The sequence below is a fragment of the Poecilia reticulata genome, linkage group LG8 (genome assembly GCF_000633615.1).
Source record: "Poecilia reticulata strain Guanapo linkage group LG8, Guppy_female_1.0+MT, whole genome shotgun sequence".
Lineage (NCBI taxonomy): Eukaryota > Metazoa > Chordata > Actinopteri > Cyprinodontiformes > Poeciliidae > Poecilia > Poecilia reticulata.
The window spans coordinates 21407775-21431895 of NC_024338.1; the positions used below are offsets into that span (position 1 = coordinate 21407775).

The window sequence follows — 24121 nt, forward strand, 5'->3', positions numbered from 1 at the left end:
CAGATTTAATCCCTCGGACAGTCAGCAACGGTCTCTCTCTCTCGAGGAAAAGTTCAGAGTGCGCCTCTTTATCTTCTAATAACACCACGATGTTATATTGCTTCCAACGCTCCCGCTCTTGCATGCATGACATATCTGGCTCACCCATCATGGATTTGTATCTGATCCCATTATGTTTTCATCACATAACACCTACAAGAGGTAAAGTGGACAGAGGGAGGGAAAAGAATGTAAGCAGGGTGGGTGCAAAGTGGGAAAGGAGAGTGTAAAAAGAGAGACCAACGGAGGCTCCTCCTCGTTCGCCGTGTGCGTTTCTTGTGTTTTTCTCATCCGGCTTCTCACTCACACTCTCTCGCTCAGCAGAGGCTCAGAGGTAGGGAGCAAAGATTCTCACTTAGAAAGGGTGGAGAGGGAATTTTTATCTTTTATTTATTTCTCCCTCTCTCTCTCTCACTCTCTCTGTCTCCCTTAGAAAGAGACGCCAAAAAAAGAAGAAGGGGGAAAAAAAGGTAGAAAATATTGTGTTTATTCTGGGGGAGGGGCAGTGCCACCAGAGCCAGCCAGCCTGCCTGCCTGCCTGCCTGCTTGCTGCATGTGCTCAGCCTGCTTACACACTGTGTTTCCAGATGGAGAGGAAGCAGGGAGAGGTGGACCACCTGGAGCGCCCGAGCCCACTGACTGACAAGGAGAGGGTGATGATCCAGGACTCGTGGGCGAAAGTCTACCAGAACTGTGAGGAGGTCGGGGTTGCCATACTGGTCAGGTATTTCCATCTGCTGCTTTAGGTTTTGATTAATGTGAATGTGGCTCTGTGACACAGTTGTTTTTTTTTTTATCGTTTTCTTTTTTGCCCTCCTTTGCAACTTCGATCAGTTTCAGAACCATGAATTTGATCTTTTCCCCCTCTCTGGAGCTCACATGTGTTGATGCATCTGCTGGAGTCTGCATGTGTACGACCTATTTTCCCAGGAAATACGAACAGATTCCAAACTGAAGGGTTTTCAGAATACGACAGGGAACACACTTCGATGCTAATGTTTTCCATGCGACAGCCTTATCTCTCCCTATCTCCTTTGTTTTCTCATGTAATCAAAGCAAATCATTAAAATCCATCACGGAAACATCTTTGGCTGTCCTTCCCTTGAAGCACAGGCCATGTTTTGAATACCTGCCGCCACAGGACTCCATCACTCAGCAAGACCTTTAAGTCTTCCCAGAAATCAAAGGGCTTTGAGTTTATTTTAACTTCTTTTATTTTGACACACTCAACCAGTCATTTCAGCAATCGAATCCATCTATTTATGGGAATCTCGCGGAGCAGTTGGAGAGACTCTCGCGGTTGCTGTCTTTTTTTTTTTTTTAGCATTAGCACTGAAATCCAGGAATGAGAAACTGTTGCAAAAGTCAGCCATCTGCACGGATGTGTGGAGGCTTTTGACATTTGTTCATGTGTGACGGGATTCGCCGCATGACACGGCGTGCCTTAATAATCCTTTCTGATTGCAGAGGGGCATCATGTGAGTGGCGTCATGCACCGCTAGTCAAACAACGTGCATTTTCGCATCCTCTCAGATGAGGAAAGGGATGTAGACAGCCTCGGAAAAGTATTCACACCCACTTCAATTGTTTTTTTGTTTTTTTTCACATTTTCTTACATTACGGTCTCAAGCGTCTACATGTTGTTTTGCAATTCTATTGGGCAGATCAAAACAAAAGACAATTGTGAAGTGGAAGGAAAAAAATACACACGTTTTTATAGATTAAAATCTTAAAAGTGTGGCAGGCATTTCTATTCTGCCAGCTTTCACCATTTTAATCTTAAACTGAATGTTTCGCCTACCCTTGCCCATAGAAAGTGCCCATTCTTCACTACAAAACAACTCAATTTCAGTTACACTGGGTGAAAATCATTTCAGCTCATACATGGACAAGTCTTGCTCAATTAAATGCCAATTGAAGCCCATGCTTTGATGGTCCAGTCAAAGCCTGGGCTTTGACTGCCTGGGCTTTGACTGGACCAGCTACATGGTTACATGATGATTTCTCTGGCTGCATATTCAGGATTAGACCTCAGAACAAGAGAACCACTGGACCGGTCTCAAGTCTTTTGCAGGTTTTCTTCCAGGAACGTCGTGTATTTTAGTGCCATCAACTCTAACCAGCTTTTCTCTCCCTGCTGAAGAGAAGCAGCCCACAGCATGATGTTGCCACTACCACGTTTCACACTGAGGATGATGAGTTTAGGGTGTTAGTTTTCCACCTCATGTTGGCCAGAATTTTTATTTTTATGTCGTCTGACAAAGTTGCTTACTTACTTAGTGACTCTTGTTTCGTGCGGCATACGAATATGTTTCAAAATGTAAAGACACGGTAAGGTGGTAAAGTCATTGAGAAACTAAATTGTTTAATTGTCAAAACACCAGAAGTCGCCCAGAAGGAGCTTTTTCAATAAAACCTTGTTTTTGAGATGAAAATAATTATTTATATGGATGGACTATTTCTTATATGCGTTCAGTATTTGCTATGAATCCATAGCAGAAATGCATTAACACTGTTCAGTGATGCATTTATTAATCACAACTTATGTCATTATTATAAAATCCCTGGCCTTATTGCTTATCATATACTTTCCTAATAACATGCAGCACTGGCTTGCAGGCCTTGACTGTCATGTGGTATAGATCCAGAGATTAAATACTTCACATACTGTCTCCATCACTACTCAAGCAACACTTGAAGGCAAAACAATGGTTGCTCAGAGTAAAATTTAGGGGTAGTAGTCGAATAAATTAGACTGAATACAAATGCCCATCAAAGGCTTCATTTTATTTATTTATTTTTTTCAATCTGACATTTTGAAAACCATGTGCCATTTTTCATTCACTTCACAAATGTATTAATTTGTGTTGATCTGCCACATAAAGCCCCAGCAAAATCCACTGAGTTTAATGGTTATCTAAAAAAAAATAAAAAAATAAAAAGTTTAATGGTTATTAATACTTTCTTGAGGCACTTCATCTTCAGAAAATTCACAAAAAGCATTTAGGTGAAAGTTAAACATGTTTCGGTACGATTTCTTTTCAGCCCCACATTTTTCCATCTTTCACATTCCGTCACAAAGATCCTCCACAGCCTTCAAGAATTTGAAGAATGAATATTGATTGGAAAACCAGGCCCTCTAGGCAGTAAGAAATACATCGTGTCACTCCGCCGAAGGACCTCGGCGCCAATATTAATCCTACAAAATTACAGTCTTTTTGGCTGGCAGATAAGATCGACGAGCGCAAATCACAGAGCTCCCTCTCTGAAATTAGAAGCTGTCTCCAATTCAGCTCCTCAATTATTCTTGAGAAACGATAAGGAAGGATTAAGAGTTCAATGACCACAGAAAATTCTAATTAGGCTATTTATATGCATCCACAGGTCATGCAATTACAAGACAGAGAGATTAAACACTGTCGCTCCTCATTAGTTTGCAGCAAAACAGGGACTATGAAGCTTCGGCATTTTCAAAGCCTTCCACCCATCCGAACTCGCTGAGCGCACTCCAACTTCCTCCCTTTTCACATGTAAAACCCTGATATGTAAGCATATGTGTCAGAGCTCGCAGAAAAGAAATATTTGCTTCCTTTTTGTGTAAGCAGTTGCAGAGCCAGGGGGAGATGGGACATCTTGATTTGATAGCCAGCAACCAGATGCTTTGGCCCCCTTCCCAGAACTGTGTGAGGGGGTGAAGCTTTTAGGTTGCTGGTTCCTCTGTGCAAAAATTCAGTGTGATACCTCCGAGGGTCAAGCGGGGATGTAATTAAAGAAAACATCAAAGTGACTATTTTTTCTACAGAAAGGGCCAGCTTTCACCATTGAATCACGTCGTGCGAATGAACAGAATCTAGACTTGGGACTTCTCTTGACAAGAGAAGGCCGCCTGTCCCCGAAAACAAAGCGAGGAAAAATGCACGATGTAATCATTGCTGCAGGTAACTTTACCTCTTATAAATGTACGGTAAATCTGACGAGCCTGACAGGGGAAATCTTCCAAAAAAGCAAGATGAGGTTTGTAAGTCTACCCTTTTGCCCTATTTCTACCAGTACATCTAGCTGTTGGGACTGTGGTTTGTACTATTGCCTAACAGCTGGAAAGTTGTCGGTCCAAACCATTTGGCAGTTTCCAACCTTTGTCTGAGCAGTGGAGGATATTTGCTTTGGTTCTACAGTTTCCTCTCAAGCCCCACAATAAGGCCTCTTAGTCTCTATGGTGCGTACAGATTTAATGGTTGTAAAAATTGCCACTCTGAGGTGGTCCTGTGGCGGAAAAGCGCTCGGTCGAATTTGTACCTCGTCCCTCACCAATTGCCGTCATTTTTCCTCAAGTTGTCTGAACAGGATAAGGTGGCTACGGAGGATGGATGGAAGAGTTCCGACAAAAAATGTGGAGCTCTGTCTTGTAAAAATCTGAACCTTTATAACCCTATCACTGTGTTTTTTTTGTCACTTTCCAATTCAGTGGCAAAACAACATCTTTCTGCACACCTGGCCTTTTGAGATCTATCTTAGATTGTTTCCTTACTGTTTTGGACAAGACAAAACAGTGCGCACGTACTATACAAAAAAAGGACCACATCATGAGCAACGCATGCGGAGACTTGTCAAGACTTCACGTTTCACATAACGTACTCTGCTTTTTTTATGTTTGGACCTGCATGATGTTTTTTACATGGCAAAAACATAAGTAATGTGACAGCATCTGTCCCTCTGCCAAGTCTTCCTTTAGCAAGTTAAGACTTTGGACAATGTCTAAAATTTACCTCTAATGTTCTTCTCCCCCACAGACTGTTTGTGAACTTCCCTTCATCCAAGCTATACTTCAGCCAGTTCAAGCACATCGAGGACACGGAGGAGCTGGAGCATAGTTCCCAGCTCAGAAAACATGCCCAGAGAGTCATGAACGCCCTTAACACGTTGGTGGAGAATATCGACGACTCAGAAAAGGTGGCCTCGGTGCTGAAGCTGGTTGGCAAAGCCCACGCACTCAAACACAAGGTGGATCCAGTGTACTTCAAGGTAAAGACCGCATGCATCAAATGAAGACAAACGGTGGGCGTGTAAAACAAACGGACCAAAATGTAAAGAAGGAAACCATACAGCCACCTGAGGTGAAGTAAGAATTGCAATGGAGAAATATTTGATTCAGCTAAGGCTGAAACTTCTGGGTAGAGAGGAAATAAAGTTTACACCAGGCATTTACATGCAATGTATACAATGGGGTTCCCTTTATTTTCACTGTTTGTTTTTAAATTAGACGAAACGTTTTTGGTTTTATGTTGGATAATATTACCAGATTTATTTCTATATGCTAAATCCCAGAATCAGTAGACTTGATGTCATTGGATTGAGATGAAGGTTTAGTGATGCTCACTTCAAAACATTGATTTTATCATATATTTGTTGTATATAAAATAGTTGGAAAATAGATCAATTCTGGTCTGGATTACAACTTTTCATAACTTTTTTTTAAAATTACTTTTCTTTATTCTGCCACTGCCATGTGTCTTTTTTGTTTGTTTCAGTTGTTAGTTGTGTTATGTGTTAATCATGTAAAGCACTTCAACTAACTTGTTGCAGAAATGCTCTTTGCAAATAAACTTGACTTTGCCAATAAACCCAGTGAAGTAACTGGGTTATTTCACTGGGTTATTAGCACCACAAGCTAATAACCTAGTGCAGAGCTAAAAAATCTCTCCATGCGTGCAAAGTAATCACAGAGTGAGCGGGTTTCCCCTTTAAAATAAGAAATTGCTGAACGGCATTCTGGGAGCAAAATTAATAACAACAGCTGCGTTATTAAGGACGTTTCAAAAGAATCCCAAAATGTCAAACTCTAAGCGGCATTTTGAGGTAAATTACTTGTTTGCGTCTTTTTAAGATCCTGAGCGGAGTGATTCTGGAAATCCTGGGAGAAGAGTATCCAGAGGTTGTGACGCCAGAGGTGGGCGCAGCATGGACCAAGCTCCTAGCTACCGTCTGCTCTGGCCTCAAAGCCGTCTACGAGGAAGTGGGCTGGACTCAACAATCGACCTCCAGCGGCTGAAACCCGTAGATTAGCACACCTCCAACGGGGATCTTTGTTATCACTTTGCAGCTTTATGCAACAGCAATCAAGATGACTGTAATATGACAATGCAGTTTGTTGTTATCTATGATAATCATGGACAATGTAAAATACATATTACATAAACAAATATAGGAACACGTACTTTTTATAGCTAGCTTTGTGTTTGTGAGAGAAAGAGAGCGCCCCTTCCCCGTGATTGTTCTCTTTCAAAGACTAACCCGCTTCGGATGCAGAAAAGAGAAAGGAAAATATTAACAGGAGACGGAGCGGTAGATGAGAGGTCACATTTGACTTGGGTGTGCCTTCTATTAAATGTGTCCATGTAGAAACTGAAATGTAAACAGGATTCTTTCGAAATGTTTTACAGATGTTCCCTCTTTTCACTTACTCATGTCGATTTTGTTATGTGCTATGAATACTGGAGGATTTCGACATTTTCAACAATAATGCTGATGATTGTACTTTTTTTCCGCCCCCCCCCTCATTGAAACTGACATTTGTATGTGTTATTGAAGATACTTTGAAGTAAACAGACAACAGAAAACCTTCTGATTAAAACTCATAGTGTTATTTATTTTTTATTTATTTTTTTTTAGGTTTTTCTAGCGCACACAAAACTGCCTTTTTTCCATACACTGGTGTTGTAATTATACATCGTTTGGGACAAAAAGCATTTGCCACCTTGCAAATTTAAAAAGCCTAAACAACCGAGCCCCAATGTGGAAGAATTTAACCCCACTCTTCCGTGTTGAATTGTATAAATTTAGCCACACCGAAGGGTTTCAAGCCTGAATGACATTTTTGAGGTGCTCCACAACATCTCACTTTGATTTAGTCTGGACTTTGACTAGGCTATAATTTTCATTTTTGGGGATGTTGCTTATAACAGTAAATTCACGGATAAACAAATAACTTTTTTTTACAATGGGCCTGTGGTGAAAATGTTGCATGTTTCACTGGGAAAAAATAAGCTGCCACAGTAGTGTTTAATAGTACGACGCTCTGACCTTTTTAACGTGCGTTAGATAACGTTGAGTGAATTGAGGTCTAATCAAGAGGACGACGTATGCTCAAATCATGCAAATAAGAAAAGGAACTGTTCAGTTTGTGTTGTTAGACAGAACACAATTGATTTTTAATCACAGAGTTTGTGAGTTGTCAGAAAAGCTTTGCGGATTGTGTGATTTATTTTTTATTTTTTGGTGTGTTCGGATGACTGATAAACGACTTTGTGAAGCTTGAATTGGTCAGAGCTGCGCTCAGAGAGCACAGGGATCTGGCCTCCTTGTTGCAGCAAGCAGTAAAGGACTCAGAACAACTGTTTTAACCATTTGAGTAAAAAGGTTTTTCCATTTCAAAAGCTATTTTTTTTACCCATACAAATGAAATGTGATTAAAAAGCACTTTTTAAATTTACTCAGATTATCTAACGTGCTTTTTTTTTTTTGAAGATGTGAAACATTGAACTTTGACCCCCCATCCCCCCCAAAAAAATTAAATAAAAAGCGCATACTAAAATTCCCTCTCTCGTGGAATGTAATTATCGTCTGCCTTGTTTAAAATCAATACTACGACCTTACGGCAAGCTCCAGGATTTATTCGTTTTTACCAATGCGTGTCTAGACAAAATACCATTTAAATGTACCAATATTTCTTCAACGTCACGACTTACATTGTGAGTGACACTTTTTGAAGCCTTTTTCGAAGAAAAAGAAAACAAAGGTGTCCTTCCTTGAATGAAAATGCAACAAGGAGCTTGATTTGGCTTGCTGTGCAAACAACACGGTGTGGGCTCTTTTCAGAATAGCAACACAGCATGCTCTGTTTGCCTTCTAGCCCTTCCAGCAAGAACCAGCCTGCTCCTTGATCCTGGCTAATCCTCTGTGCTAATCTCCCCCAATCACGAGTGAGAGCCAAATACAGGAATAGTCCCGACTTTCACAAGTCCCAATCTCCGTCCCGTACCATTCACAACTTTCAATGGGGTAAGACGTTTTGGTGTCCCATACCAGCAACGGGCCCCGAGGCCGGAGACAACTTTTCGGGGTAGAACCATGTGCACCACCATGATGGTCCTGACCACCATCGCTGTCATCCTGCGGCAGAGGTTCTCCAATAAAATCAAACCGTGAGTTCTGGTACCATCAGCCTTTTAGATAATATTGAATGATGTCATTATGTTTAGTCCTCGTGGTTACAGTCTTGGTTTTAGATGTTTTTTTTTTTTCCAACAGTTTTTTTTTTCCCCCTTTAGATTTAGACACAAGAAAAGAAGCGCTGTATAGTTAATAGGACTAATTACATAACGTGCTTTCAGCGAGTTCTGAACTCACACGTACAAGAAACATAGAAAAAAAAATGCATATGTGTTTCACGTGTGGGAGAAAGTGTGAAACAGAGAGAAGGGGACTTATCCTGCATCATTGATTTGAAATAAGTCTTGAGATTATTTAAGGGCCACGATCCACGGCGTGTGGATTAAGCGGCTGCCTTCATAACAACCACGTATTCCGGCTTTTCTAATGGGAAGATGAATAGAGGAGAAAATAGCGGCGCTCTCGAGTTCGTGGCTGCTAATTGACTCAAAGTGCAATCTTTCCATCTCCCCCCCCTCAGGGCCTACTTACCCACTCTCCAAGCAATAGCAAACAGTGACACGTGGCTATGGCACCGTGGAGCACGGCAAACATCTGGCTCGCACAATTAGGAGCTGATAAAAAAGAACCTTGTTTTTTAATGAGGCCTTCATCCTGCATCCAGCTTCTGTATACAAAAAAACGAGAGCAACATAAAGCAATTTACGATTATTATTTTTTTTAACCACTTTAGACTGAAACATGGACAAAAACTGGAAAAAAAATAGATGTCAGAAACCTTTGCTCATGTTTTATTTATTTTGTTGTTGTTGTTGTTGTTGTTGTTGTTGTTGTTGTTGTGACTACAGCTTCTTGGAATTTGTAAAACCTTACATCAGTGAAAAGTAAAAAAAAAAAGATGGATTTCAGAATTTTCAGTGTACTTGATTGGAATTTCGTCCAAAAGTTTGAACGTCTCACCGTGCAAAGTTCAACTTCAACAAAAGAAGCCCATGCTGACTCTTGAAAAGCCGCAGAGCCCCACTACTCAGAGGTCAGATTTTGTTGTGCTCACCACACATCTGGCCTTAAAGGAAAAGCGGCAAGAAGAAAGACAAAGTGACCCCACGGCAAAGATCTGCAAAGGTCTCCGCACATCTGGGAAGATGTGTGGAGATCAAAGAGACCTAGATCAAAAGCGACGCCTCTTTGACCCCAGCAAAACATGTGACCCACCGGTTGCCGGAGTCACATGCGGCAAACATGCGGAAGAATCTGCTTCAGTCAGATTAGACTCTACTTGAACTGTTTGGCCAACTTTGAAATTTCAATTTACAAAGAGGGAAACCGCACCACGCCGCTGGGTTGTTTTTCTTCAGACGAGACAGGGAAGATGGTGAGAGCTGATGAGCAGCGGAAGGAGACAAATACAGGACAATCCTGGAAGAGACTGCAAAAGAGTAGAAACTGGGACAGAAGTCCTGAGTCTCCAGATGTGCAAAGAGACATAGATAAAAAAAAAAAAAGAAAGAAAAAAAAGGTGCAGCTGCTAGTGAACAGAATGTGCATGTTCGTTCACAGGCAGAATGACAACGCTGATATGGAAATGCCGTACATGAAGAGCAATGGGACAACGGAAACCCCACAATGACAACAACTAAGGGTAAGAACACTAAAGCAAATCAAAGCAATTCAGTGAGACCGCAACATTTTTGCAGCAAGACACTTTTCTCGTTTTAGTTGCTTTGTAGTGTTTACCGTCTGAAGCATTTTAAACATTTTCTTTTCATTGACACTGCTGCTTATTGTTGAGCTTTCTGGAGAAGCACAATCAAACAAGCCAAAAAAAAAAAGAAGGTGGGCAAAAAAAAAAAATAGATTTTTGATGAAAATTCAAAATATAACGCATTCAAGACACCAGATGAAAACCGAGAATGTCTGAGGGGTGCAAAAGTGGAGCACTGGAGTATGACGCAGAGGCACAGATGCATAAAAAAGCCTAGAAGCCTGCCCCACATTTGGCTTTTAAGTTCTACTAAAGCTGAATGATTTAGAGGCCCAACAACAATCCGTCGTCTCTTTGCAGGGTTATTATGAATGCATCACCTCACCGCCACCGCGCTTTTAAATCCAGGGGTATCGCGTCTCTAATCGTAAGCAATAATCCAAATAATGATAATCGTAAAACAAATAAAACACTGTGACAATGTGGCATTTTTTTTCTCTTATATTGACCCGTAGAGGTGTTTCGTTGAGTCACGACAATTCATTTTTTTTAGACAATCGCAACTCTTCTTTAAAATACATTTTAGCTTCACAGTTACATGAATCTTAAAAAAAAAAAAAAAAGCTTAATGAAGGAGTGAATCTTTTGGTATTTAAACTCACAAAAGACTGGGAAAGGGAGGAACACTAATAAAGCCTAAATGTCAGCAATTTTCTTCAAAGCTCTTTTGTAATTGGGGGGGGGGGGAAGATTTACAAATAGGGTACTTTATCAAACCTCGTTGCACTTTTTTCTCTATCTTCTCTGAATATGTGAATTTTTCTTCGCGCTCTCTTTGCACATTTCACCCTGACTGAAATGAGACACATGCTCCGAGGCACGCATCCCATCAGAGAATTATGAAAAATTCATACTTGTTGCTCGCCCCTGTCGAGAAAACTGCAGAGTAATTGAATTTACCGTGACGCGGGAGGGAAACATCGCCTTCTGAGAAGTCCTCCCCCGGCTTGGAGGAAACTAAATATCCCTGCATTCATGGCGTTCCAGTGCAAATATTTAAAACGCAGAAGATGTTTTTTGTTTAATGGATGTGACTAATGAGTTGAGAGAAGCCAGAAAAGCTTGTTTTGGAAATCTGACAGGAAAGGAGTGGTGGTGTCTGCCCCACACTGAGCTCCGGAGTGTTTACTGATGCGATAACGCTGAAAGATTTAGAAGGCAAACAGCACAATCTCTTCCAGAAAATGTTTCAGATACAGCCAGGTCTAACCCCCCCCCCCACCCCTTGATTGTCCACCTATGTGCAACTCAATATCGGTATAAATAATGCAGTTATGTAAGATGGGCTATATAAGAAGCCCTGCTGCAAGTCATGTAGGGGGTAAGCTAACATTTGGATGAAGTTTCTCTGGTTAGTTAGGATCAAAATTGATATTTTGCCCAACATGCAAAGCACTGGGTTTGTCAGAGAACGACCATGGTACATCATCTCAAACATGCTAACCCTACAGGATCATAGTAATGGAAGGATTATGACAGTTTTCTACCTGAGAAAGCTCTTAGGTAGAAAACTAACGTCTGCTTACATTAAGCAGACGTTAATGCAGTTAAAGGTGGATTCTACAAAGTTATCAGGAAAGCAAAATAAAGCAAGCAAACGCATGCCACACTTTTTAGATTGTTCTTTCCAAAGGAAACGTCAAAAGCCATGTATCATGTATCGTATCATTTGAAAGATATAAAATACGCTAAAATATGTGGTTGTAGCACGGCGGAATATAAAGCAGTCAATGTAGTATGAATGTTCTTAAAAGGCACTGCAAAGGCAACAAAATAAATTGTTTGTTTTTGCTTTGTTTTGTTTTTTTTTTTCCCTAGTGGATTCAGATGTCGGCCTGCTCTGTACAGATGAAGACTCTGATCAGGAGAATGTATAAAGGAACATGGCCGACACAAACAGCGAGAGCTGTTCTGATATGGCCTCGCCCTCCATGTTCAGCAGGGGTTTTCATTCCTGGAGCAGGAAGTGTCAGCACAGGTTCAAATTCCACTGGAAGAGGGATGATACCTTACAAATGCTGAATTTGAGCCATTAGACATTATTCATGCCCTTCAGGCTTGTGTTTTTTTCTTGTTTATGGGGAGTATGTTTCTGACTCATGCGTAAAAAAGGTCAGGATCTGCAAAGTGCACTTTGAAAAAATTGTTATTCTCTCCAATTAAATTAATGAATTTAAAGTCCAGGGTTTTATTCTGCCATTAAAGGTAAAAGAAATAAATAAATAAAATAAAACTTCATGTTTTCTTCTTCTACTGTGAGGTTACCAGAGATGTGGACTTGGCATAAAAGGACTTGGACTCAATTGGATCACAATTGTAATAATTTTAAGCTCATCGATGAAATCACAAATTAGACTTTAATACCATTGACTCATAACTTCTTCCAGACTTAAGCCTTTTAAATATTTTTATTTTTTCCATCAAAGGAAAATGTGTCCCTCGTTCATTCCTTCGGTCGACTAAGGTTCATTTTACTGAGTTTATGCCAGCTACCCAGAGTTCCTAGATTTGACACAGCGACCAGTGAAGTTGCAGATAAAAAGCATGAAGAAATACAGCGATGTTACCCAGCAGTGCCATATGGAGAAAATTGGCACCTTTGCATGTCCTCAAAGTACAAACCCTGAAATAATCTTTTTTAAAATAATTGAACTTGCTGAAATGTAAATAAATCAAAGCCTTAACTATGAAACATTCTTAAACCAACTTTTCCTTAATGTAGTTTCCAGTTAATTTTCTGCATTCTAATAAAACACATTTTAGAAAAAAAAGTAGGTGAACTAACAAAGCTATCTTGTGTTATTATGTTCTTACATGAAATCCAGTCATTTAATAAACACATGACCTTTATGGTGGTCATGTGTTTATTGACCATGATAAACACATCGTCATGGTCAATAAACACATAGGCATGTGTTTTCTTATTTTTTTTAAAAAGAAACTACCATTTTTGTTTCTTTCCAAATATCGGAAAGAAGCAAAAGTAATAATATTTTGCCTTCTAAACTGGGTCAAAGGTTTTAGGAATCCTTCCTCCAGGAAGTTTGCTAGAATTTTGGACATTCCTCTTGACAGAGCTAATGTAAACGAATCAGATTTTCCAATTATAATACATTTTATCTATTATAAAATGTATTGCATTCATAAAAAACTAAAAAACTTCTCTTCTTTTAGAATTTGGGCTTCTGTTGCATTTGTCGCTCATTACACCACATAAACAACAAAACCGTTCTGCATTAATAGTTTTTGGAAACTGTAATTAATCATATATTTGGTCAATTATTTGTTTCAGACCATAAATTGGATGGACTTATGCCTTGAATGGGGACTTAAGTGAAAAGACATCAGTTTTAGAAGAACTTGCAGGTTAAAATACTAACTTAGCCCCACCCTCTGAATAGATTACTATTTTCAAACTCAACTTTGACCTGTACTGCACTTAAAGGGAAAGGTCAGGGTGGTATTCAGAAAACATCAGGAAAACTGCAAATGAAAACAATAAATAAAAGTACTGTTAATATTAATGTAACCTAGAGCAAATAAAGAAAATTTATTTCTGCAGACCAAGACTGAAGGTATCAAATCTGACTTTATGTCAAAGACAGACAACAGTAAATCAGACGGACATTAAACTTAATAAAAATGTTCTTTTTTTCTGAGCGACATCTAGACATGTTTATGTTTTTACTTAAAACAAAGTGTTTTGAATAGAAGGTGCTTAGACCTCTTAGTAGCACGGGGACAAATTGTTTTCCTTTATTCAGTTTATTTAAATCTATCTTCCTACCTCCCACAAAAAAGAAATACTATAAAACAATCTAGATAAATTGAAAGAAATGTGCCTCAACCACCGCAATAAGTCCTTTGACTATGACTGCTTCAGCACATTAAACACAGATGTGGGGAAACAGCATTTATCTTAGAAAATCTTAGCTTTCCTGATTTCAAATGGCTGAGACTATGTACTTTGCTGAGTCATCCTGTGAACCTTACAGCTTTATGCTGTTGTCACACTGTACTCCACATCACTAAATAAAGCAGTGGAATGCCTCTTTGTTGTGTTTTGTGTGTCCTGTTGATACTCAGTGAAGCACAGACAGAGGCTTTGCTGTCGTCTTTTAAAGAGCTTATTATGATGAATACTTCTCAGGTCTTTTTCATGGTCTCTCCAAGTTTTTCTTGGACGCTGGATAAAGCAATAAAAGTCCAAAGGAAAGATTTAGAAAGTCTGAGGAAACAGGACTACTGGGGAGCACGAAGACTAACTTGAATAGATAAAAGAAAACTCATATTTATCATGTGAAATGTAATCCCTTCATTACCTGAGAAAAAGTAAATTTATCCAAGCTTGTAAATTTTCAACTAAACAGCGGCCAAACTATATTCTATATGTCTGAAATGAGTCATGTACAACATGTTGACATTTTCTAAGAGAAATATTACTAGATTATGCCCACCAGGCACTGGATATTTTGTAAGGAAAGCATTGTTTGCAATGCTGTCGCTTAAATGTCGAATGGAGGTCCTATAGCTACAATGGAATGGTTAAGAACAAGGGTGACCAAGTCCGGTCCTCAAGAGGTGCTCTTGTGGAGTAGGTCAAAGCATATTCATGTATACGTAGAGTGACCTGGTCAAAGTCCATGCCTAAATCTAACAGAGAATATGTGGTAATACTTGAATACTGATGTTCAGGGTTGCTCTCCATCCAATCTGACTGAGACTGAGGAAGGAAAGGTCGTTCTAAAAGAGTGTTTGCTTGTCCTACTTGGTCTGTCTCATAAAGTTCATTAATGTACAGTGTAGTTATAACATGACACATCTTGGAAAAGATAAGTATTTAACACTGTAACAAAGCACTGTATTAGTCAGATGGCTTACAAATTTACTTTGACTTATATTACTGAATACATTTTACAAGTAAAAACAAATGTTTTGTGTATTTCATCTCTGGCTTAATAGGAGATGAATGATTAGGCACACCAGTGACTTGATGACACATGTTGACATGTCATCGAGATGACCTAGGTGAGCTTTGACCTCAAGATTAGGTGAGGTCAAAGTTCACCATTAGGTGAGCTTAATGGTCACCTAATGAGCTTTGACCTCACCTAAAGAAATAGTCTAATGAGAATATTTATCTACTTTATCTTCCACCAACCGGTTTCACCTTGGGTTGCCACCTGTCCCGTAAAATATGGAATCCTCCCGTATTTGGCTGTTAAATGTTGTGTCCCGTATTGAACCGATACGGGACTCGATTTGTTCCGTAATCTATAAATGTCCGATAGACACGCCTATCACACACATTGTTACTAAGTGTAACAATAATGACCAAAATAAAACAGGAAATATTAAGGTCAGATAAATTTTCGTTGCGGGAGCTAATGGGCCCCAGAACGCTACGGACTGACGCTGTTGTCAAGGTTGCCTAGAGACGGACACTACGCAGCCGCAGTGAGCTGCTATCAACCTGGATCTTAGTAAAACGTCCTCGACCCGATTCTCCACCGTCCTAAGAAGTAAAACCTCTCATAAAGATACAGACGTGCGAGGGGAGACGCAAATCCTAGGCTGAATAATGTTAGTGAGGATGAATAAAGACAATAATAAAAAAAAGTGTCCATCCATCATGGCGCAGTGTGTACTGTATGAATGGATCAGAACCTATGAACCAGACATCATCGTCTCTTCTTCCCTCATTCATCTCCTGAGGCTGATATGGTACAGAACATTTTGCTATGAGTAAGTTTCTTATTGTGCTTTTACTGGTTTGATTATTTGCTTATTTATAATATCAGCCAAAATAATACGAATGGTGATTTAAAGAACAAATCACACAAATAGATTAATGCTAAATACATAAATATTTCCTACTTTAAAAAGTTTATTAGGGCTTTCTGTAGGTTTTATTTTGAAATGTTGATATATTTTATGAATTCATTGTTCAGTGGTCATTTAATTAATGGACCAGACACAGACCTGCAGCCTTGAGCCGTTCTAGATGGGGGTCAACAGGGTACCAAAGAAGTTATACTAAATAAATGTCTTATGTTAATACTCAATGGTGGATCACTTTTTTTAACCTTCACAATTTTACTTTAACAATTAATTAAAAAAAATATAGTGCTGCACTTTTAGCTACTGTATAGGATCATGCTTTCCATCTGCCAGGGATCTGCAACCTAATCTCTGGAGACAAAAGTGGCTCTTTGGCTCACTTATTGTATCAAATGATGAAATATTGCTCTGTTTTTTGTTTGTTTGTTTTTTTTTTCATTCTTTTCCAAGTGTCGCCATGGAAAAACACCAACTATCCTGGCCCCTGTGGTAAATTTGGTCTTGAACCAGCCTCCAAACCTAACTCCTTATTTCTATAAATATTTTAGTAATCTTCTTTACAGTACCAGAATGTTCACATAACTTTTAGCTGTCTGAGGATATGAATATTAAATCAGGTGTTATGATCAGTTACTCAATACTTGAGTAGTTTACCAAATACGTTTTACACTAAACGTGTTTTTAAGGTATGCTACTCTGATTGGAGTACAATTTTGGGGTACTCTAACCAACTATGCATGAACGATTGCTCTACGGATCACTTTCTAAAAACAAAAAGCACCGCCATAAAATAATGTCTATCACTGCAGCGGACATCCCACCCCATGAGGGTAGGACGATGCGCCGTGGGGAGTATCCCTTATTTTGATTTCTGAAAGGTGGCAACCCCAGTTTCACCATTACAAACGTCTGACGCCATCTAGTGGTGAACCTGTCTAGTCTAGTCTAGTCGCACCAATGCCGTTTTTTTTTTCTCTCGGATGAAAATGTCAACTGTTATGTGTAGGAAATAAATTTTTCGAATATATTCCAAGCTATGTTGTAAATTCAACGTATTACCATAAAATCTCTAATAAAACTACATTACCCAGATTGCACCTGGATCAGTAAACAGGAAGCTCATGCTTTACCGGTACAACCGTGTATAACAGTCTGTATGAAAACTATTCAAGTGTAGGAAACACTGTTTCGTACTCATTATTTTTATATATGTGTACTGCTAACCATTAGGTTTGTGCTTTATTAGCTAAAGAGTGTAACGGGGCTTGACACACGGTATTCCTCACGGTGGGCTATATTACCGTGAGGTTGGCTCATTTAAGAACTGGGTAAATAAACGCTAAAGACATCCTTCTGGATAAAAAGCATGTCTATCTATCTGTTACAATGAAACCCGCTGTTTATAGTTCTTTCTGTAGCTAGAGCGACAGAAAGTAGTACAGTAGAGCGACGGAGTGGTTACCAATGGAGACAGGAGACGCCTAAACAGATTTAGCTAGCTTTAGCTCGTTAGCTTCCTTCAAATCTTTCCGCTACCAGCCAAGATTCATTATGGTGAGTTAACCTGTCCTTTTTCTAGGGTCAAAAGCTGTCCTGGAGTTGTTACACAATGTTTTTTCTGTATAGATCTAGATTGTTCAATTCCATTCTTTAGGAATTATGTGAAATAATAACATCCGTGTTAGAGTAAATAAAATTATAAGTTTTTGTTATTTTTGTTGGCATTCCGCAGCCTACAAAGCCGAAGAGTAAAGCCTCCCAAAGTAAGTTCACCGGCTGGATGTTTGAAAGCCTTTATTTGTTTGTTAAGTTGATTTTTTTTAACAGTAAATGAATACATGTTTAACATTGGAATACATCAAACCATTAAAAAATTTATTTTTAAAAACAGATATGAAAAGTATGTCTTCATAAGTACGTTTTTTAAGTCTTTAAGTAAAAGGTTATTTTCAAAAAGTACTTTTAATCTGACAAACTATTTGGGACTATTTGCGATTCTAACTTATCGGCCTGTATATGATGTGCAATACAATTTTGATCTTGACAGCACCCTCAAAAATAATAAAATAATTGTAAATTGAGATTTTTTAAAATCAAATCTTTAAATCCCACACTTCTAGGCTTCTCTCTACCAACTCCTGTCTCGCAGCACATCTTTATCAGAGGTGTTCATAAATGTATCAAAATTAACTAATTGTACATTTGCTGTGGTTTCCTGAAGACCTTTTTGAAGACGATGACATACTTGACAGCTTATTCAATGACGATTCAAGTAAGTGACATTTACGAGTTAGTAATTCATATAGAAAGTATTGAAGTTTGTCACACTAATTTATTTGATCACATTACCCCTTAGAGCAACCAACGCGATCAAAGGGGGCTCGTGTTGGACGGCCAAACGTGTAAGCTGAAGGAATCCAGGAACTGTCTACTTAACTGTAATAAACGAGTACTCCTTATGGGCTTTCTTTTCTTGCTTTCCCAGCTCATCTCCCACTAATAGCATGTTCAGTAGAATGGCGGAGGAAGTCAGGAGGGACGACTTGGAGGTAACAGAGAAAATATGTTAAAACAGAGGACCAATATTTGCCTGTTTGTATGCCATAGATAATTGTTACCTTTGCTTAAGTCCTCAGATGTCTCTGAGGCTGATCCCAGCGACGTGCTGAAGAACCTGAAGGTAGATTCGTATCAAATGAGCAAAAGCAGCGACTAAATTTGCCTCTTGTACATTTTGTGCATTGAATAAAATTTACTCTCGCTCCTCAGGACATGGATGATTTAGAGGCCGACCTGTTTCCATCAAGGAAAAAGCCTCCCCTGCAAACAAAGTCAGTCGGTAATGAAGACCCAGTGAAAGACTCCGCTGTGTTAGAAAGTAACGCAAATCTTGAGGGAGCAGGTAATTCAAAGCAGCATGTTCTTGCATAAAACATTGTTCTCATTATTATGTTTCCCTCACTACGGGCTTTAAAGGTTGCCAGTGCAATCAAAAAAGGGTTTGTCTTCCTTTTTTCTTTCAGATGAGGCGACAGGAGGAGGGAAGAAGCCAAACACTGCCCCATCATCCTCAGCACATAAGTACAATGACTTCTTTGGTGAGTGATGAGCATCAATGTCAGGTTAAGATTAAGCTTCAAACAACTTGGGTATTGTTGACCGTCAGCTTTACTTTCTTTGTCTTTAATCACTGCCTCTGATCAGTAATGGAGGTAACGACGCACATCTGATCAAGTTTTGCGAACATTAACTTTAATGTATTGAAATTAAGGTTTAATCGGTTTCAGATTTGTACATAAATTGGCACTAATTCAACTTAACACCTTTCTCCAACTAAGTCTTGTATTTGCTCAGTTCTTCACCTCAAAAAAAGATCATTTGAATAATTTGAACAGCCAGATAGGTCATATTTTTTGTATCAATTTCAACCCAGAGGAAGATAACTTACTTTTTAAATGTGAAACTAGTGGAATTTATTTGCATTGCTCAGACAGATAATGGGGCAGAGAGAGAGATAGAAGATGACCGCTGTGTCAAAGAACCAACAAATTTAGATATCTGATAGTGAACACAATATTTTTTCTAGATATTTTTCTGTGGTTAAACTACCAGCAGTGCGTAATATTGAATTCTGGATTAGCTTTTAGGTGGGCTAACACTCGTTAACAGGGGTCTGTCCATGGACAGAATGTCTCAAGGGAACCAGACGTGTTTGAAGTGGGGAAAAAAAGGTTTTAAGGCTCAATTCAATTTAAAGATGAACTTTAAAGACATCAACAGATTTAGAAATGTCTTGGCAAAATCAACAATCAAAAGGACTTGTGTGTACTCCGTCGAAAGAATCTCCACTGTCTCGCCTCTCAAGCTTTTCTCCAAATATTTACAGAATTATACAGTGTGCAGTTTAAACTCCTTGGTTGCTTCAGATAAATCAGTAAAAAAAAACCCAAAGAGAATCAATTTGTGCCTTTCAAGGGTACAAGAGTATTACATTTTTAAAGAGATGAACACATTTTAATCTTTTTTATTTCAGAGTTGATGTTTATCTCCGCCCTTTTCTCACTTTTAGTTCAATCTTTTCAAATCCATTTTTGGAAAGATGGCATTGATAATATTATTCCTTCAACACATTCTCTCCTAGTGATTTACAAGATGCATGACTTCAGAATAAGGTTCTAGGCCTCTGTATCTCGTTTACCGCTTTTCACTTTGATGTGAACAAACACCATTAATTATTAAAGAGTCCTCTTACGTCTGCAGATCTAGACGACCCCCTGGCTGATTCGCTTGATGACCTGCTTCCGGATGAAACCAGGCCCGAACCTAAAGCCCGGCAGAGCAAGCCTGACAAATCTGTGCCGCCTGCATCAGCATCTTCTCCCGTCCTGAGGAGCCAAACGAGTGAGCCGCATGCTTGTCGAGGATTTTGTTTCTCCGGCGTCTAGCGTACACTTAGTGAAGACGGGGATGTTTCTGCCTGTTTATCAGCAAAGACGGCGAAAAAAGAAGATAAGGATGATCTCCTTGACGCCCTCGGGTTTGAGAGACACAAAGACGATCCCCGGAAGAAAGAGTCTCCACTTTGGTCTTCCAAGGAGAAGTAAGGGCTCAGTTTTCATTTTTGCCTTTCTCGCTCCTTTTGTTCTTCTTATTTATAGTGCTCAGTTGATAAATAATTACCGTGAGCCTTGGGCTTTAGTGTGCAGCTCTGAACTAAGACAATGTTTTCCCAACACATATACAGTCTTTTTCTATTTTGTTTTAATTGGCTGACTGCATGCGATTCCCAAGAATATTTCCCGTGTCTTCTTCCTTCTTATTTCCAGGAGCGAAGCCCCTCAGAGACCTCGTACCAGAATTCAAGATATTCTGGATGCCTCCACCTCAGCCCGACTGCCCACAGGCGAGAGGAAGGATGAGAAGCTACAGCAGGAGAAGAACCATAGTCTGAAAGGTGGGAAAACACTGCAGCTCTTGTTGTTCGAACGTCTGCAAGCAACTACTGCCCTGAAATATTAATGTTACAACCCGGTTTCTGTTCGTCAGATCCATTTGTGGAAGATGACCTCACATTTGGGTCCTATCAGCCGACATTAGTGACCACACCCGAGGGCCGCCAGTCCCGCAGGCAGTCTGTCAGGTGTGTCCAGGATTCCTAGTTTTTTTTTTTTTTCAGTCAGAAGTCATAAAGTGGCACCATCGAATGGGGCCTTCAGGCAGCAATGAGTTCTGCTTTAGAGGTGTGACCCTTTAAAGACATCATCTTTTTTTTTTTTCCTTAGAAACTTGAGAGGTAAAACCTCAATGAAGCATTAATTTACCTATGCATGGTGGCACAGTAAAAAACATTTTTAAAAAATCTGTAATTTTATATATAGATATGTTTTTATTTATGTCCTGGGTTTTACATTTATGTCTTCATTGAAGAAGTTGATTCTGTATGCATTTCTATGAAATGAACACGACACTCAGTGGGTCCAATGGCTTTGGCAGCAGTTTTCAAGAGGGGGTCATGCTTCCAACCCCGACTGGTCTCCACTTGGGGGCGCCACTGCAAATTATGCCAGTTGTAAGTTGCCCAATCCAGCATGTCCCACAACACTGCACTGATGGGGTAAAATATCAAATGGGATTTAACAAACTCAGTAACAGCTTCCACAAAACCAGAAAAGACTGGAATTTGATTCAAATTCCTAAATATGTAAATAAAATAAGTTCATAGGAAAAGCTACAATTTCTTACCCCCTCTATCTTGTTCAGTAAAAATATCTTCTATAATTTTGTGACAAACGTTTGTACTTATACTTTGGTCAAAATGGGTCAAATTCTCAAAATAGCTTTATCTGGCATGCACTCCTATAATAATTTGTGTTTCAACTTTTTTTTTTGTTTGTATGGTTAGATTTTCTACCGAAGATGTCAGAGTCTCTTCCCCAGAGAAAAAACCCCAACCCAGCACCCCGCCAACCAGCCGGCACAGAAACTCGGCGGAATGGCTTGGCCTCACAGCAAACGACGAGCTTGACGATTTAGAAGAAGGTTCCAAAGCAGTGAAAAGTTCAGCTCCGTCTCCAAAAGTTCCCTCCTCTCCTGTAGTGGAGAGAAAGTCTTCGTTGGCCGGAAATCAAGCCGCATCTGTCGCAAGGATGACAGAAGATGCTCCGAACTTCAAACAGAGCAGATCGGAGGTCTCTAAAGGCAAGATGAAGGATGAGGAGGAAGAGTATGACTGGTTGGAAGGGGCACTGAGCAGGAAGAAGGCTCTATCAGAGGCAAAAGCTCCTAAGCAGGGAGAGTCTCTGCAAATTGAGTCGGTTGTCAGGTATCGCGCCGAGAAACGCGCCAGCTGACATGATAGATTGAGTTTCTTAGTATTGAACATTATGTCAATCCTTTCTACAGTAACCAAGATAAGGCGGCACCTTTCAGAGACAGAGAGGAAACAGTCACATCTATCGGAGACACCAGGTAAGATCGTTGTTTTCTAACATCAGATCAAATCTTTCCTCTTTAATAAAACTTTTGTTTGTTTCAGTCCTGTGGCTCACTCCACTCCAATCAGAGAGGAGAAGCCAAGTCAAGGTATTTACCTCCTCTGCATTTCATCCACTCATTTAAATAAAATCAAAATCTCGTCATCAGACCAAAACATTCTCGGCTTTTTTCCTCCTGGTGCCTCCGTCCCCCACATAGAAGGCATTAATTCTTCCTCATACCAGTCAGCTTTAACTGTAAACACAGATTCACCCACTGTTCAGTGTCCCGTACCCTCGTCCCCAGCAGCCCCTCCGCTTCATCACACTCTCAGCTCGTCTCACTCTCCTGATCGCCCCCCTCGGGTTGCTAGCCTTGTGGTAGATTCCAGTGTTGGAAATAGTCATCCTCTGTCTCAGTTCAGCCAATTAGCATCAAACGAGAGATCCGACATGCCGAGGAAGCCCACTTCAGGCGAATCTCTGCAAAAGCCAGGATTGCCGGGCCCTTCTTCTGCTGCACTTCCTGGTACGGTGTGGAGTAGGTAACCTCAGGGGAACCACTGAGTTAATCACAGCGCCCTGCACATTTTGTCACACTACAGCTACAGATTTCAATGTATTCTACAGGAATTTTATGCAGCAGATCAACACAAATACTTACTACTACACGTCCCTCTGAGTACACAGTGCTTATGTTAAAACATGATGTTGTGTTACTTTATGTAGGTCTGTCACATACAATCCCAATAAATCCATTAAAACAGGACTATAATGTGACAAAAGAGACAAAAGATTTTAGGGAGTGGCAGACTTTCTACTTCATTTTGACACCGTCTTTGAATATTCATTGTGAAGACTTTTATTACTGTATTCTTTCTAGCAAGTCCTCAGCGAAACCCAACGAAGGGAACATCATCTACTGTTCAACAACAGGTATTGTTACCATTTTCACATGAAGCTCTTATGATTGCAAATGATAATATTACATTGTCCTCCTCCTGAATAGGTGTCATTTACAGCAGACAATCTGCAGCAGCTGCTACTACAGCAGCAGGTAAGGACGTATCCACTGTCCTCTGCTGATAGAGTTTTACATCGGATTCTTCTCCTGTATCGTTCTCGATCCGGCTTCTCTTCTTCTAAAGATGATGCAGACTCAGTTGCTGGGTCTGGGTAGTGCTGCTGACACAGGAGCTCTGCAGAGACTTAAAGAGAAGGAGCAGCAGCATGGAGAATGTCAGGCTTTACAAGCTCGCATCATCCAGTTGGAGGGAGAGGTAGCTGCCAGCCAAGCTCCGCTTTTCCCTCGCTGGTTGGGTTCACTGCCCTGAACACAAATCTGACATTTCAGGTGAAGATGCTGCAGCTGGAGCGGGACCAAAGCCAGATGATTTTAGAGAACATCCAACACAGGCATAAGCAGAATATGCAGCTCCTGGAGAACACACACAAGTAATACACATGTCGAGTTAAAGGGGGGGGGGATAAACTCTCTGCATTTAAAGTAGCGTGTGCTTTGCAAGTGTCGCATGTGTTTATTTTAAGAACTCGTGTGAAGCTGCTGGAGGAGTCGGCAGCCCAAAGAGAGACCCGAGCTCGGCTGGAGTGCGAGGAGCTAATGGAGCGCCTGGCTACGTTAACAAGGTCAGCCGAGCAGGAGCGCTCAGAGCTGCAGGCTCAGTACCACCGAAAGCTGGCCCAAGCCCAACAGGACAGAGACCGAGAGGTGGAGAGGCTCCGAGATCTTCAACGGTAAGATGGAATCATTTAAGCAAGAAAAGAGCCCAAAACAGAAACAGCATCTATTTTTAATACTGTGTGCATTCCTATA

At 40.1% G+C, this 24121-nt stretch overlaps 2 protein-coding genes across 4 annotated transcripts in view; both read left to right on the forward strand.

Annotated features, from left to right (window-relative positions):
- Nucleotides 1–311: 311 nt before the first annotated feature.
- LOC103469141 (cytoglobin-1-like) lies at nt 312–6674 on the forward strand. Its single transcript, XM_008416659.2, has 5 exons — nt 312–373; nt 473–509; nt 627–763; nt 4830–5061; nt 5924–6674. The coding sequence occupies exons 3-5, from the start codon at nt 627–629 to the stop codon at nt 6086–6088; spliced, it is 534 nt and encodes a 177-aa protein (XP_008414881.1). The 5' UTR covers nt 312–373; nt 473–509; the 3' UTR covers nt 6089–6674.
- A 10244-nt stretch (nt 6675–16918) lies between these two features.
- The window catches only part of fbf1 (Fas binding factor 1), a 13770-nt gene continuing 6567 nt past the window's right edge, over nt 16919–24121 (forward strand). The window contains exons 1-21 of one of the 3 annotated variants that reach the window (XM_008416661.2): nt 16920–17368; nt 17547–17577; nt 18036–18086; nt 18171–18216; nt 18300–18363; nt 18444–18494; nt 18584–18716; nt 18838–18912; nt 20075–20215; nt 20303–20414; nt 20641–20768; nt 20861–20954; nt 21717–22136; nt 22217–22282; nt 22350–22396; nt 22508–22816; nt 23171–23223; nt 23297–23344; nt 23436–23567; nt 23642–23742; nt 23836–24042. In XM_008416661.2, coding sequence (XP_008414883.2) covers nt 17366–17368; nt 17547–17577; nt 18036–18086; nt 18171–18216; nt 18300–18363; nt 18444–18494; nt 18584–18716; nt 18838–18912; nt 20075–20215; nt 20303–20414; nt 20641–20768; nt 20861–20954; nt 21717–22136; nt 22217–22282; nt 22350–22396; nt 22508–22816; nt 23171–23223; nt 23297–23344; nt 23436–23567; nt 23642–23742; nt 23836–24042 — 2312 coding nt within the window. In that variant the 5' untranslated portion in view covers nt 16920–17365. Of the gene's footprint in view, nt 17369–17546; nt 17578–18035; nt 18087–18170; nt 18217–18299; nt 18364–18443; nt 18495–18583; nt 18717–18837; nt 18913–20074; nt 20216–20302; nt 20415–20640; nt 20769–20860; nt 20955–21716; nt 22137–22216; nt 22283–22349; nt 22817–23170; nt 23224–23296; nt 23345–23435; nt 23568–23641; nt 23743–23835; nt 24043–24121 lie in introns of all 3 variants that reach the window. The other 2 variants (XM_008416660.2, XM_008416662.2) reach the window with 2 other exon arrangements.

Excerpts from the sequence above, each read along its gene's own strand:
- LOC103469141 (XM_008416659.2), top strand. The coding sequence starts at position 627 with ATGGAGAGGAAGCAGGGAGAGGTGGACCACCTGGAGCGCCCGAGCCCA. Across the intron at positions 764-4,829 it reads GGGGTTGCCATACTGGTCAG|ACTGTTTGTGAACTTCCCTT; the intron begins GTATTTCCATCT and ends TCTCCCCCACAG. Across the intron at positions 5,062-5,923 it reads TGGATCCAGTGTACTTCAAG|ATCCTGAGCGGAGTGATTCT; the intron begins GTAAAGACCGCA and ends CGTCTTTTTAAG.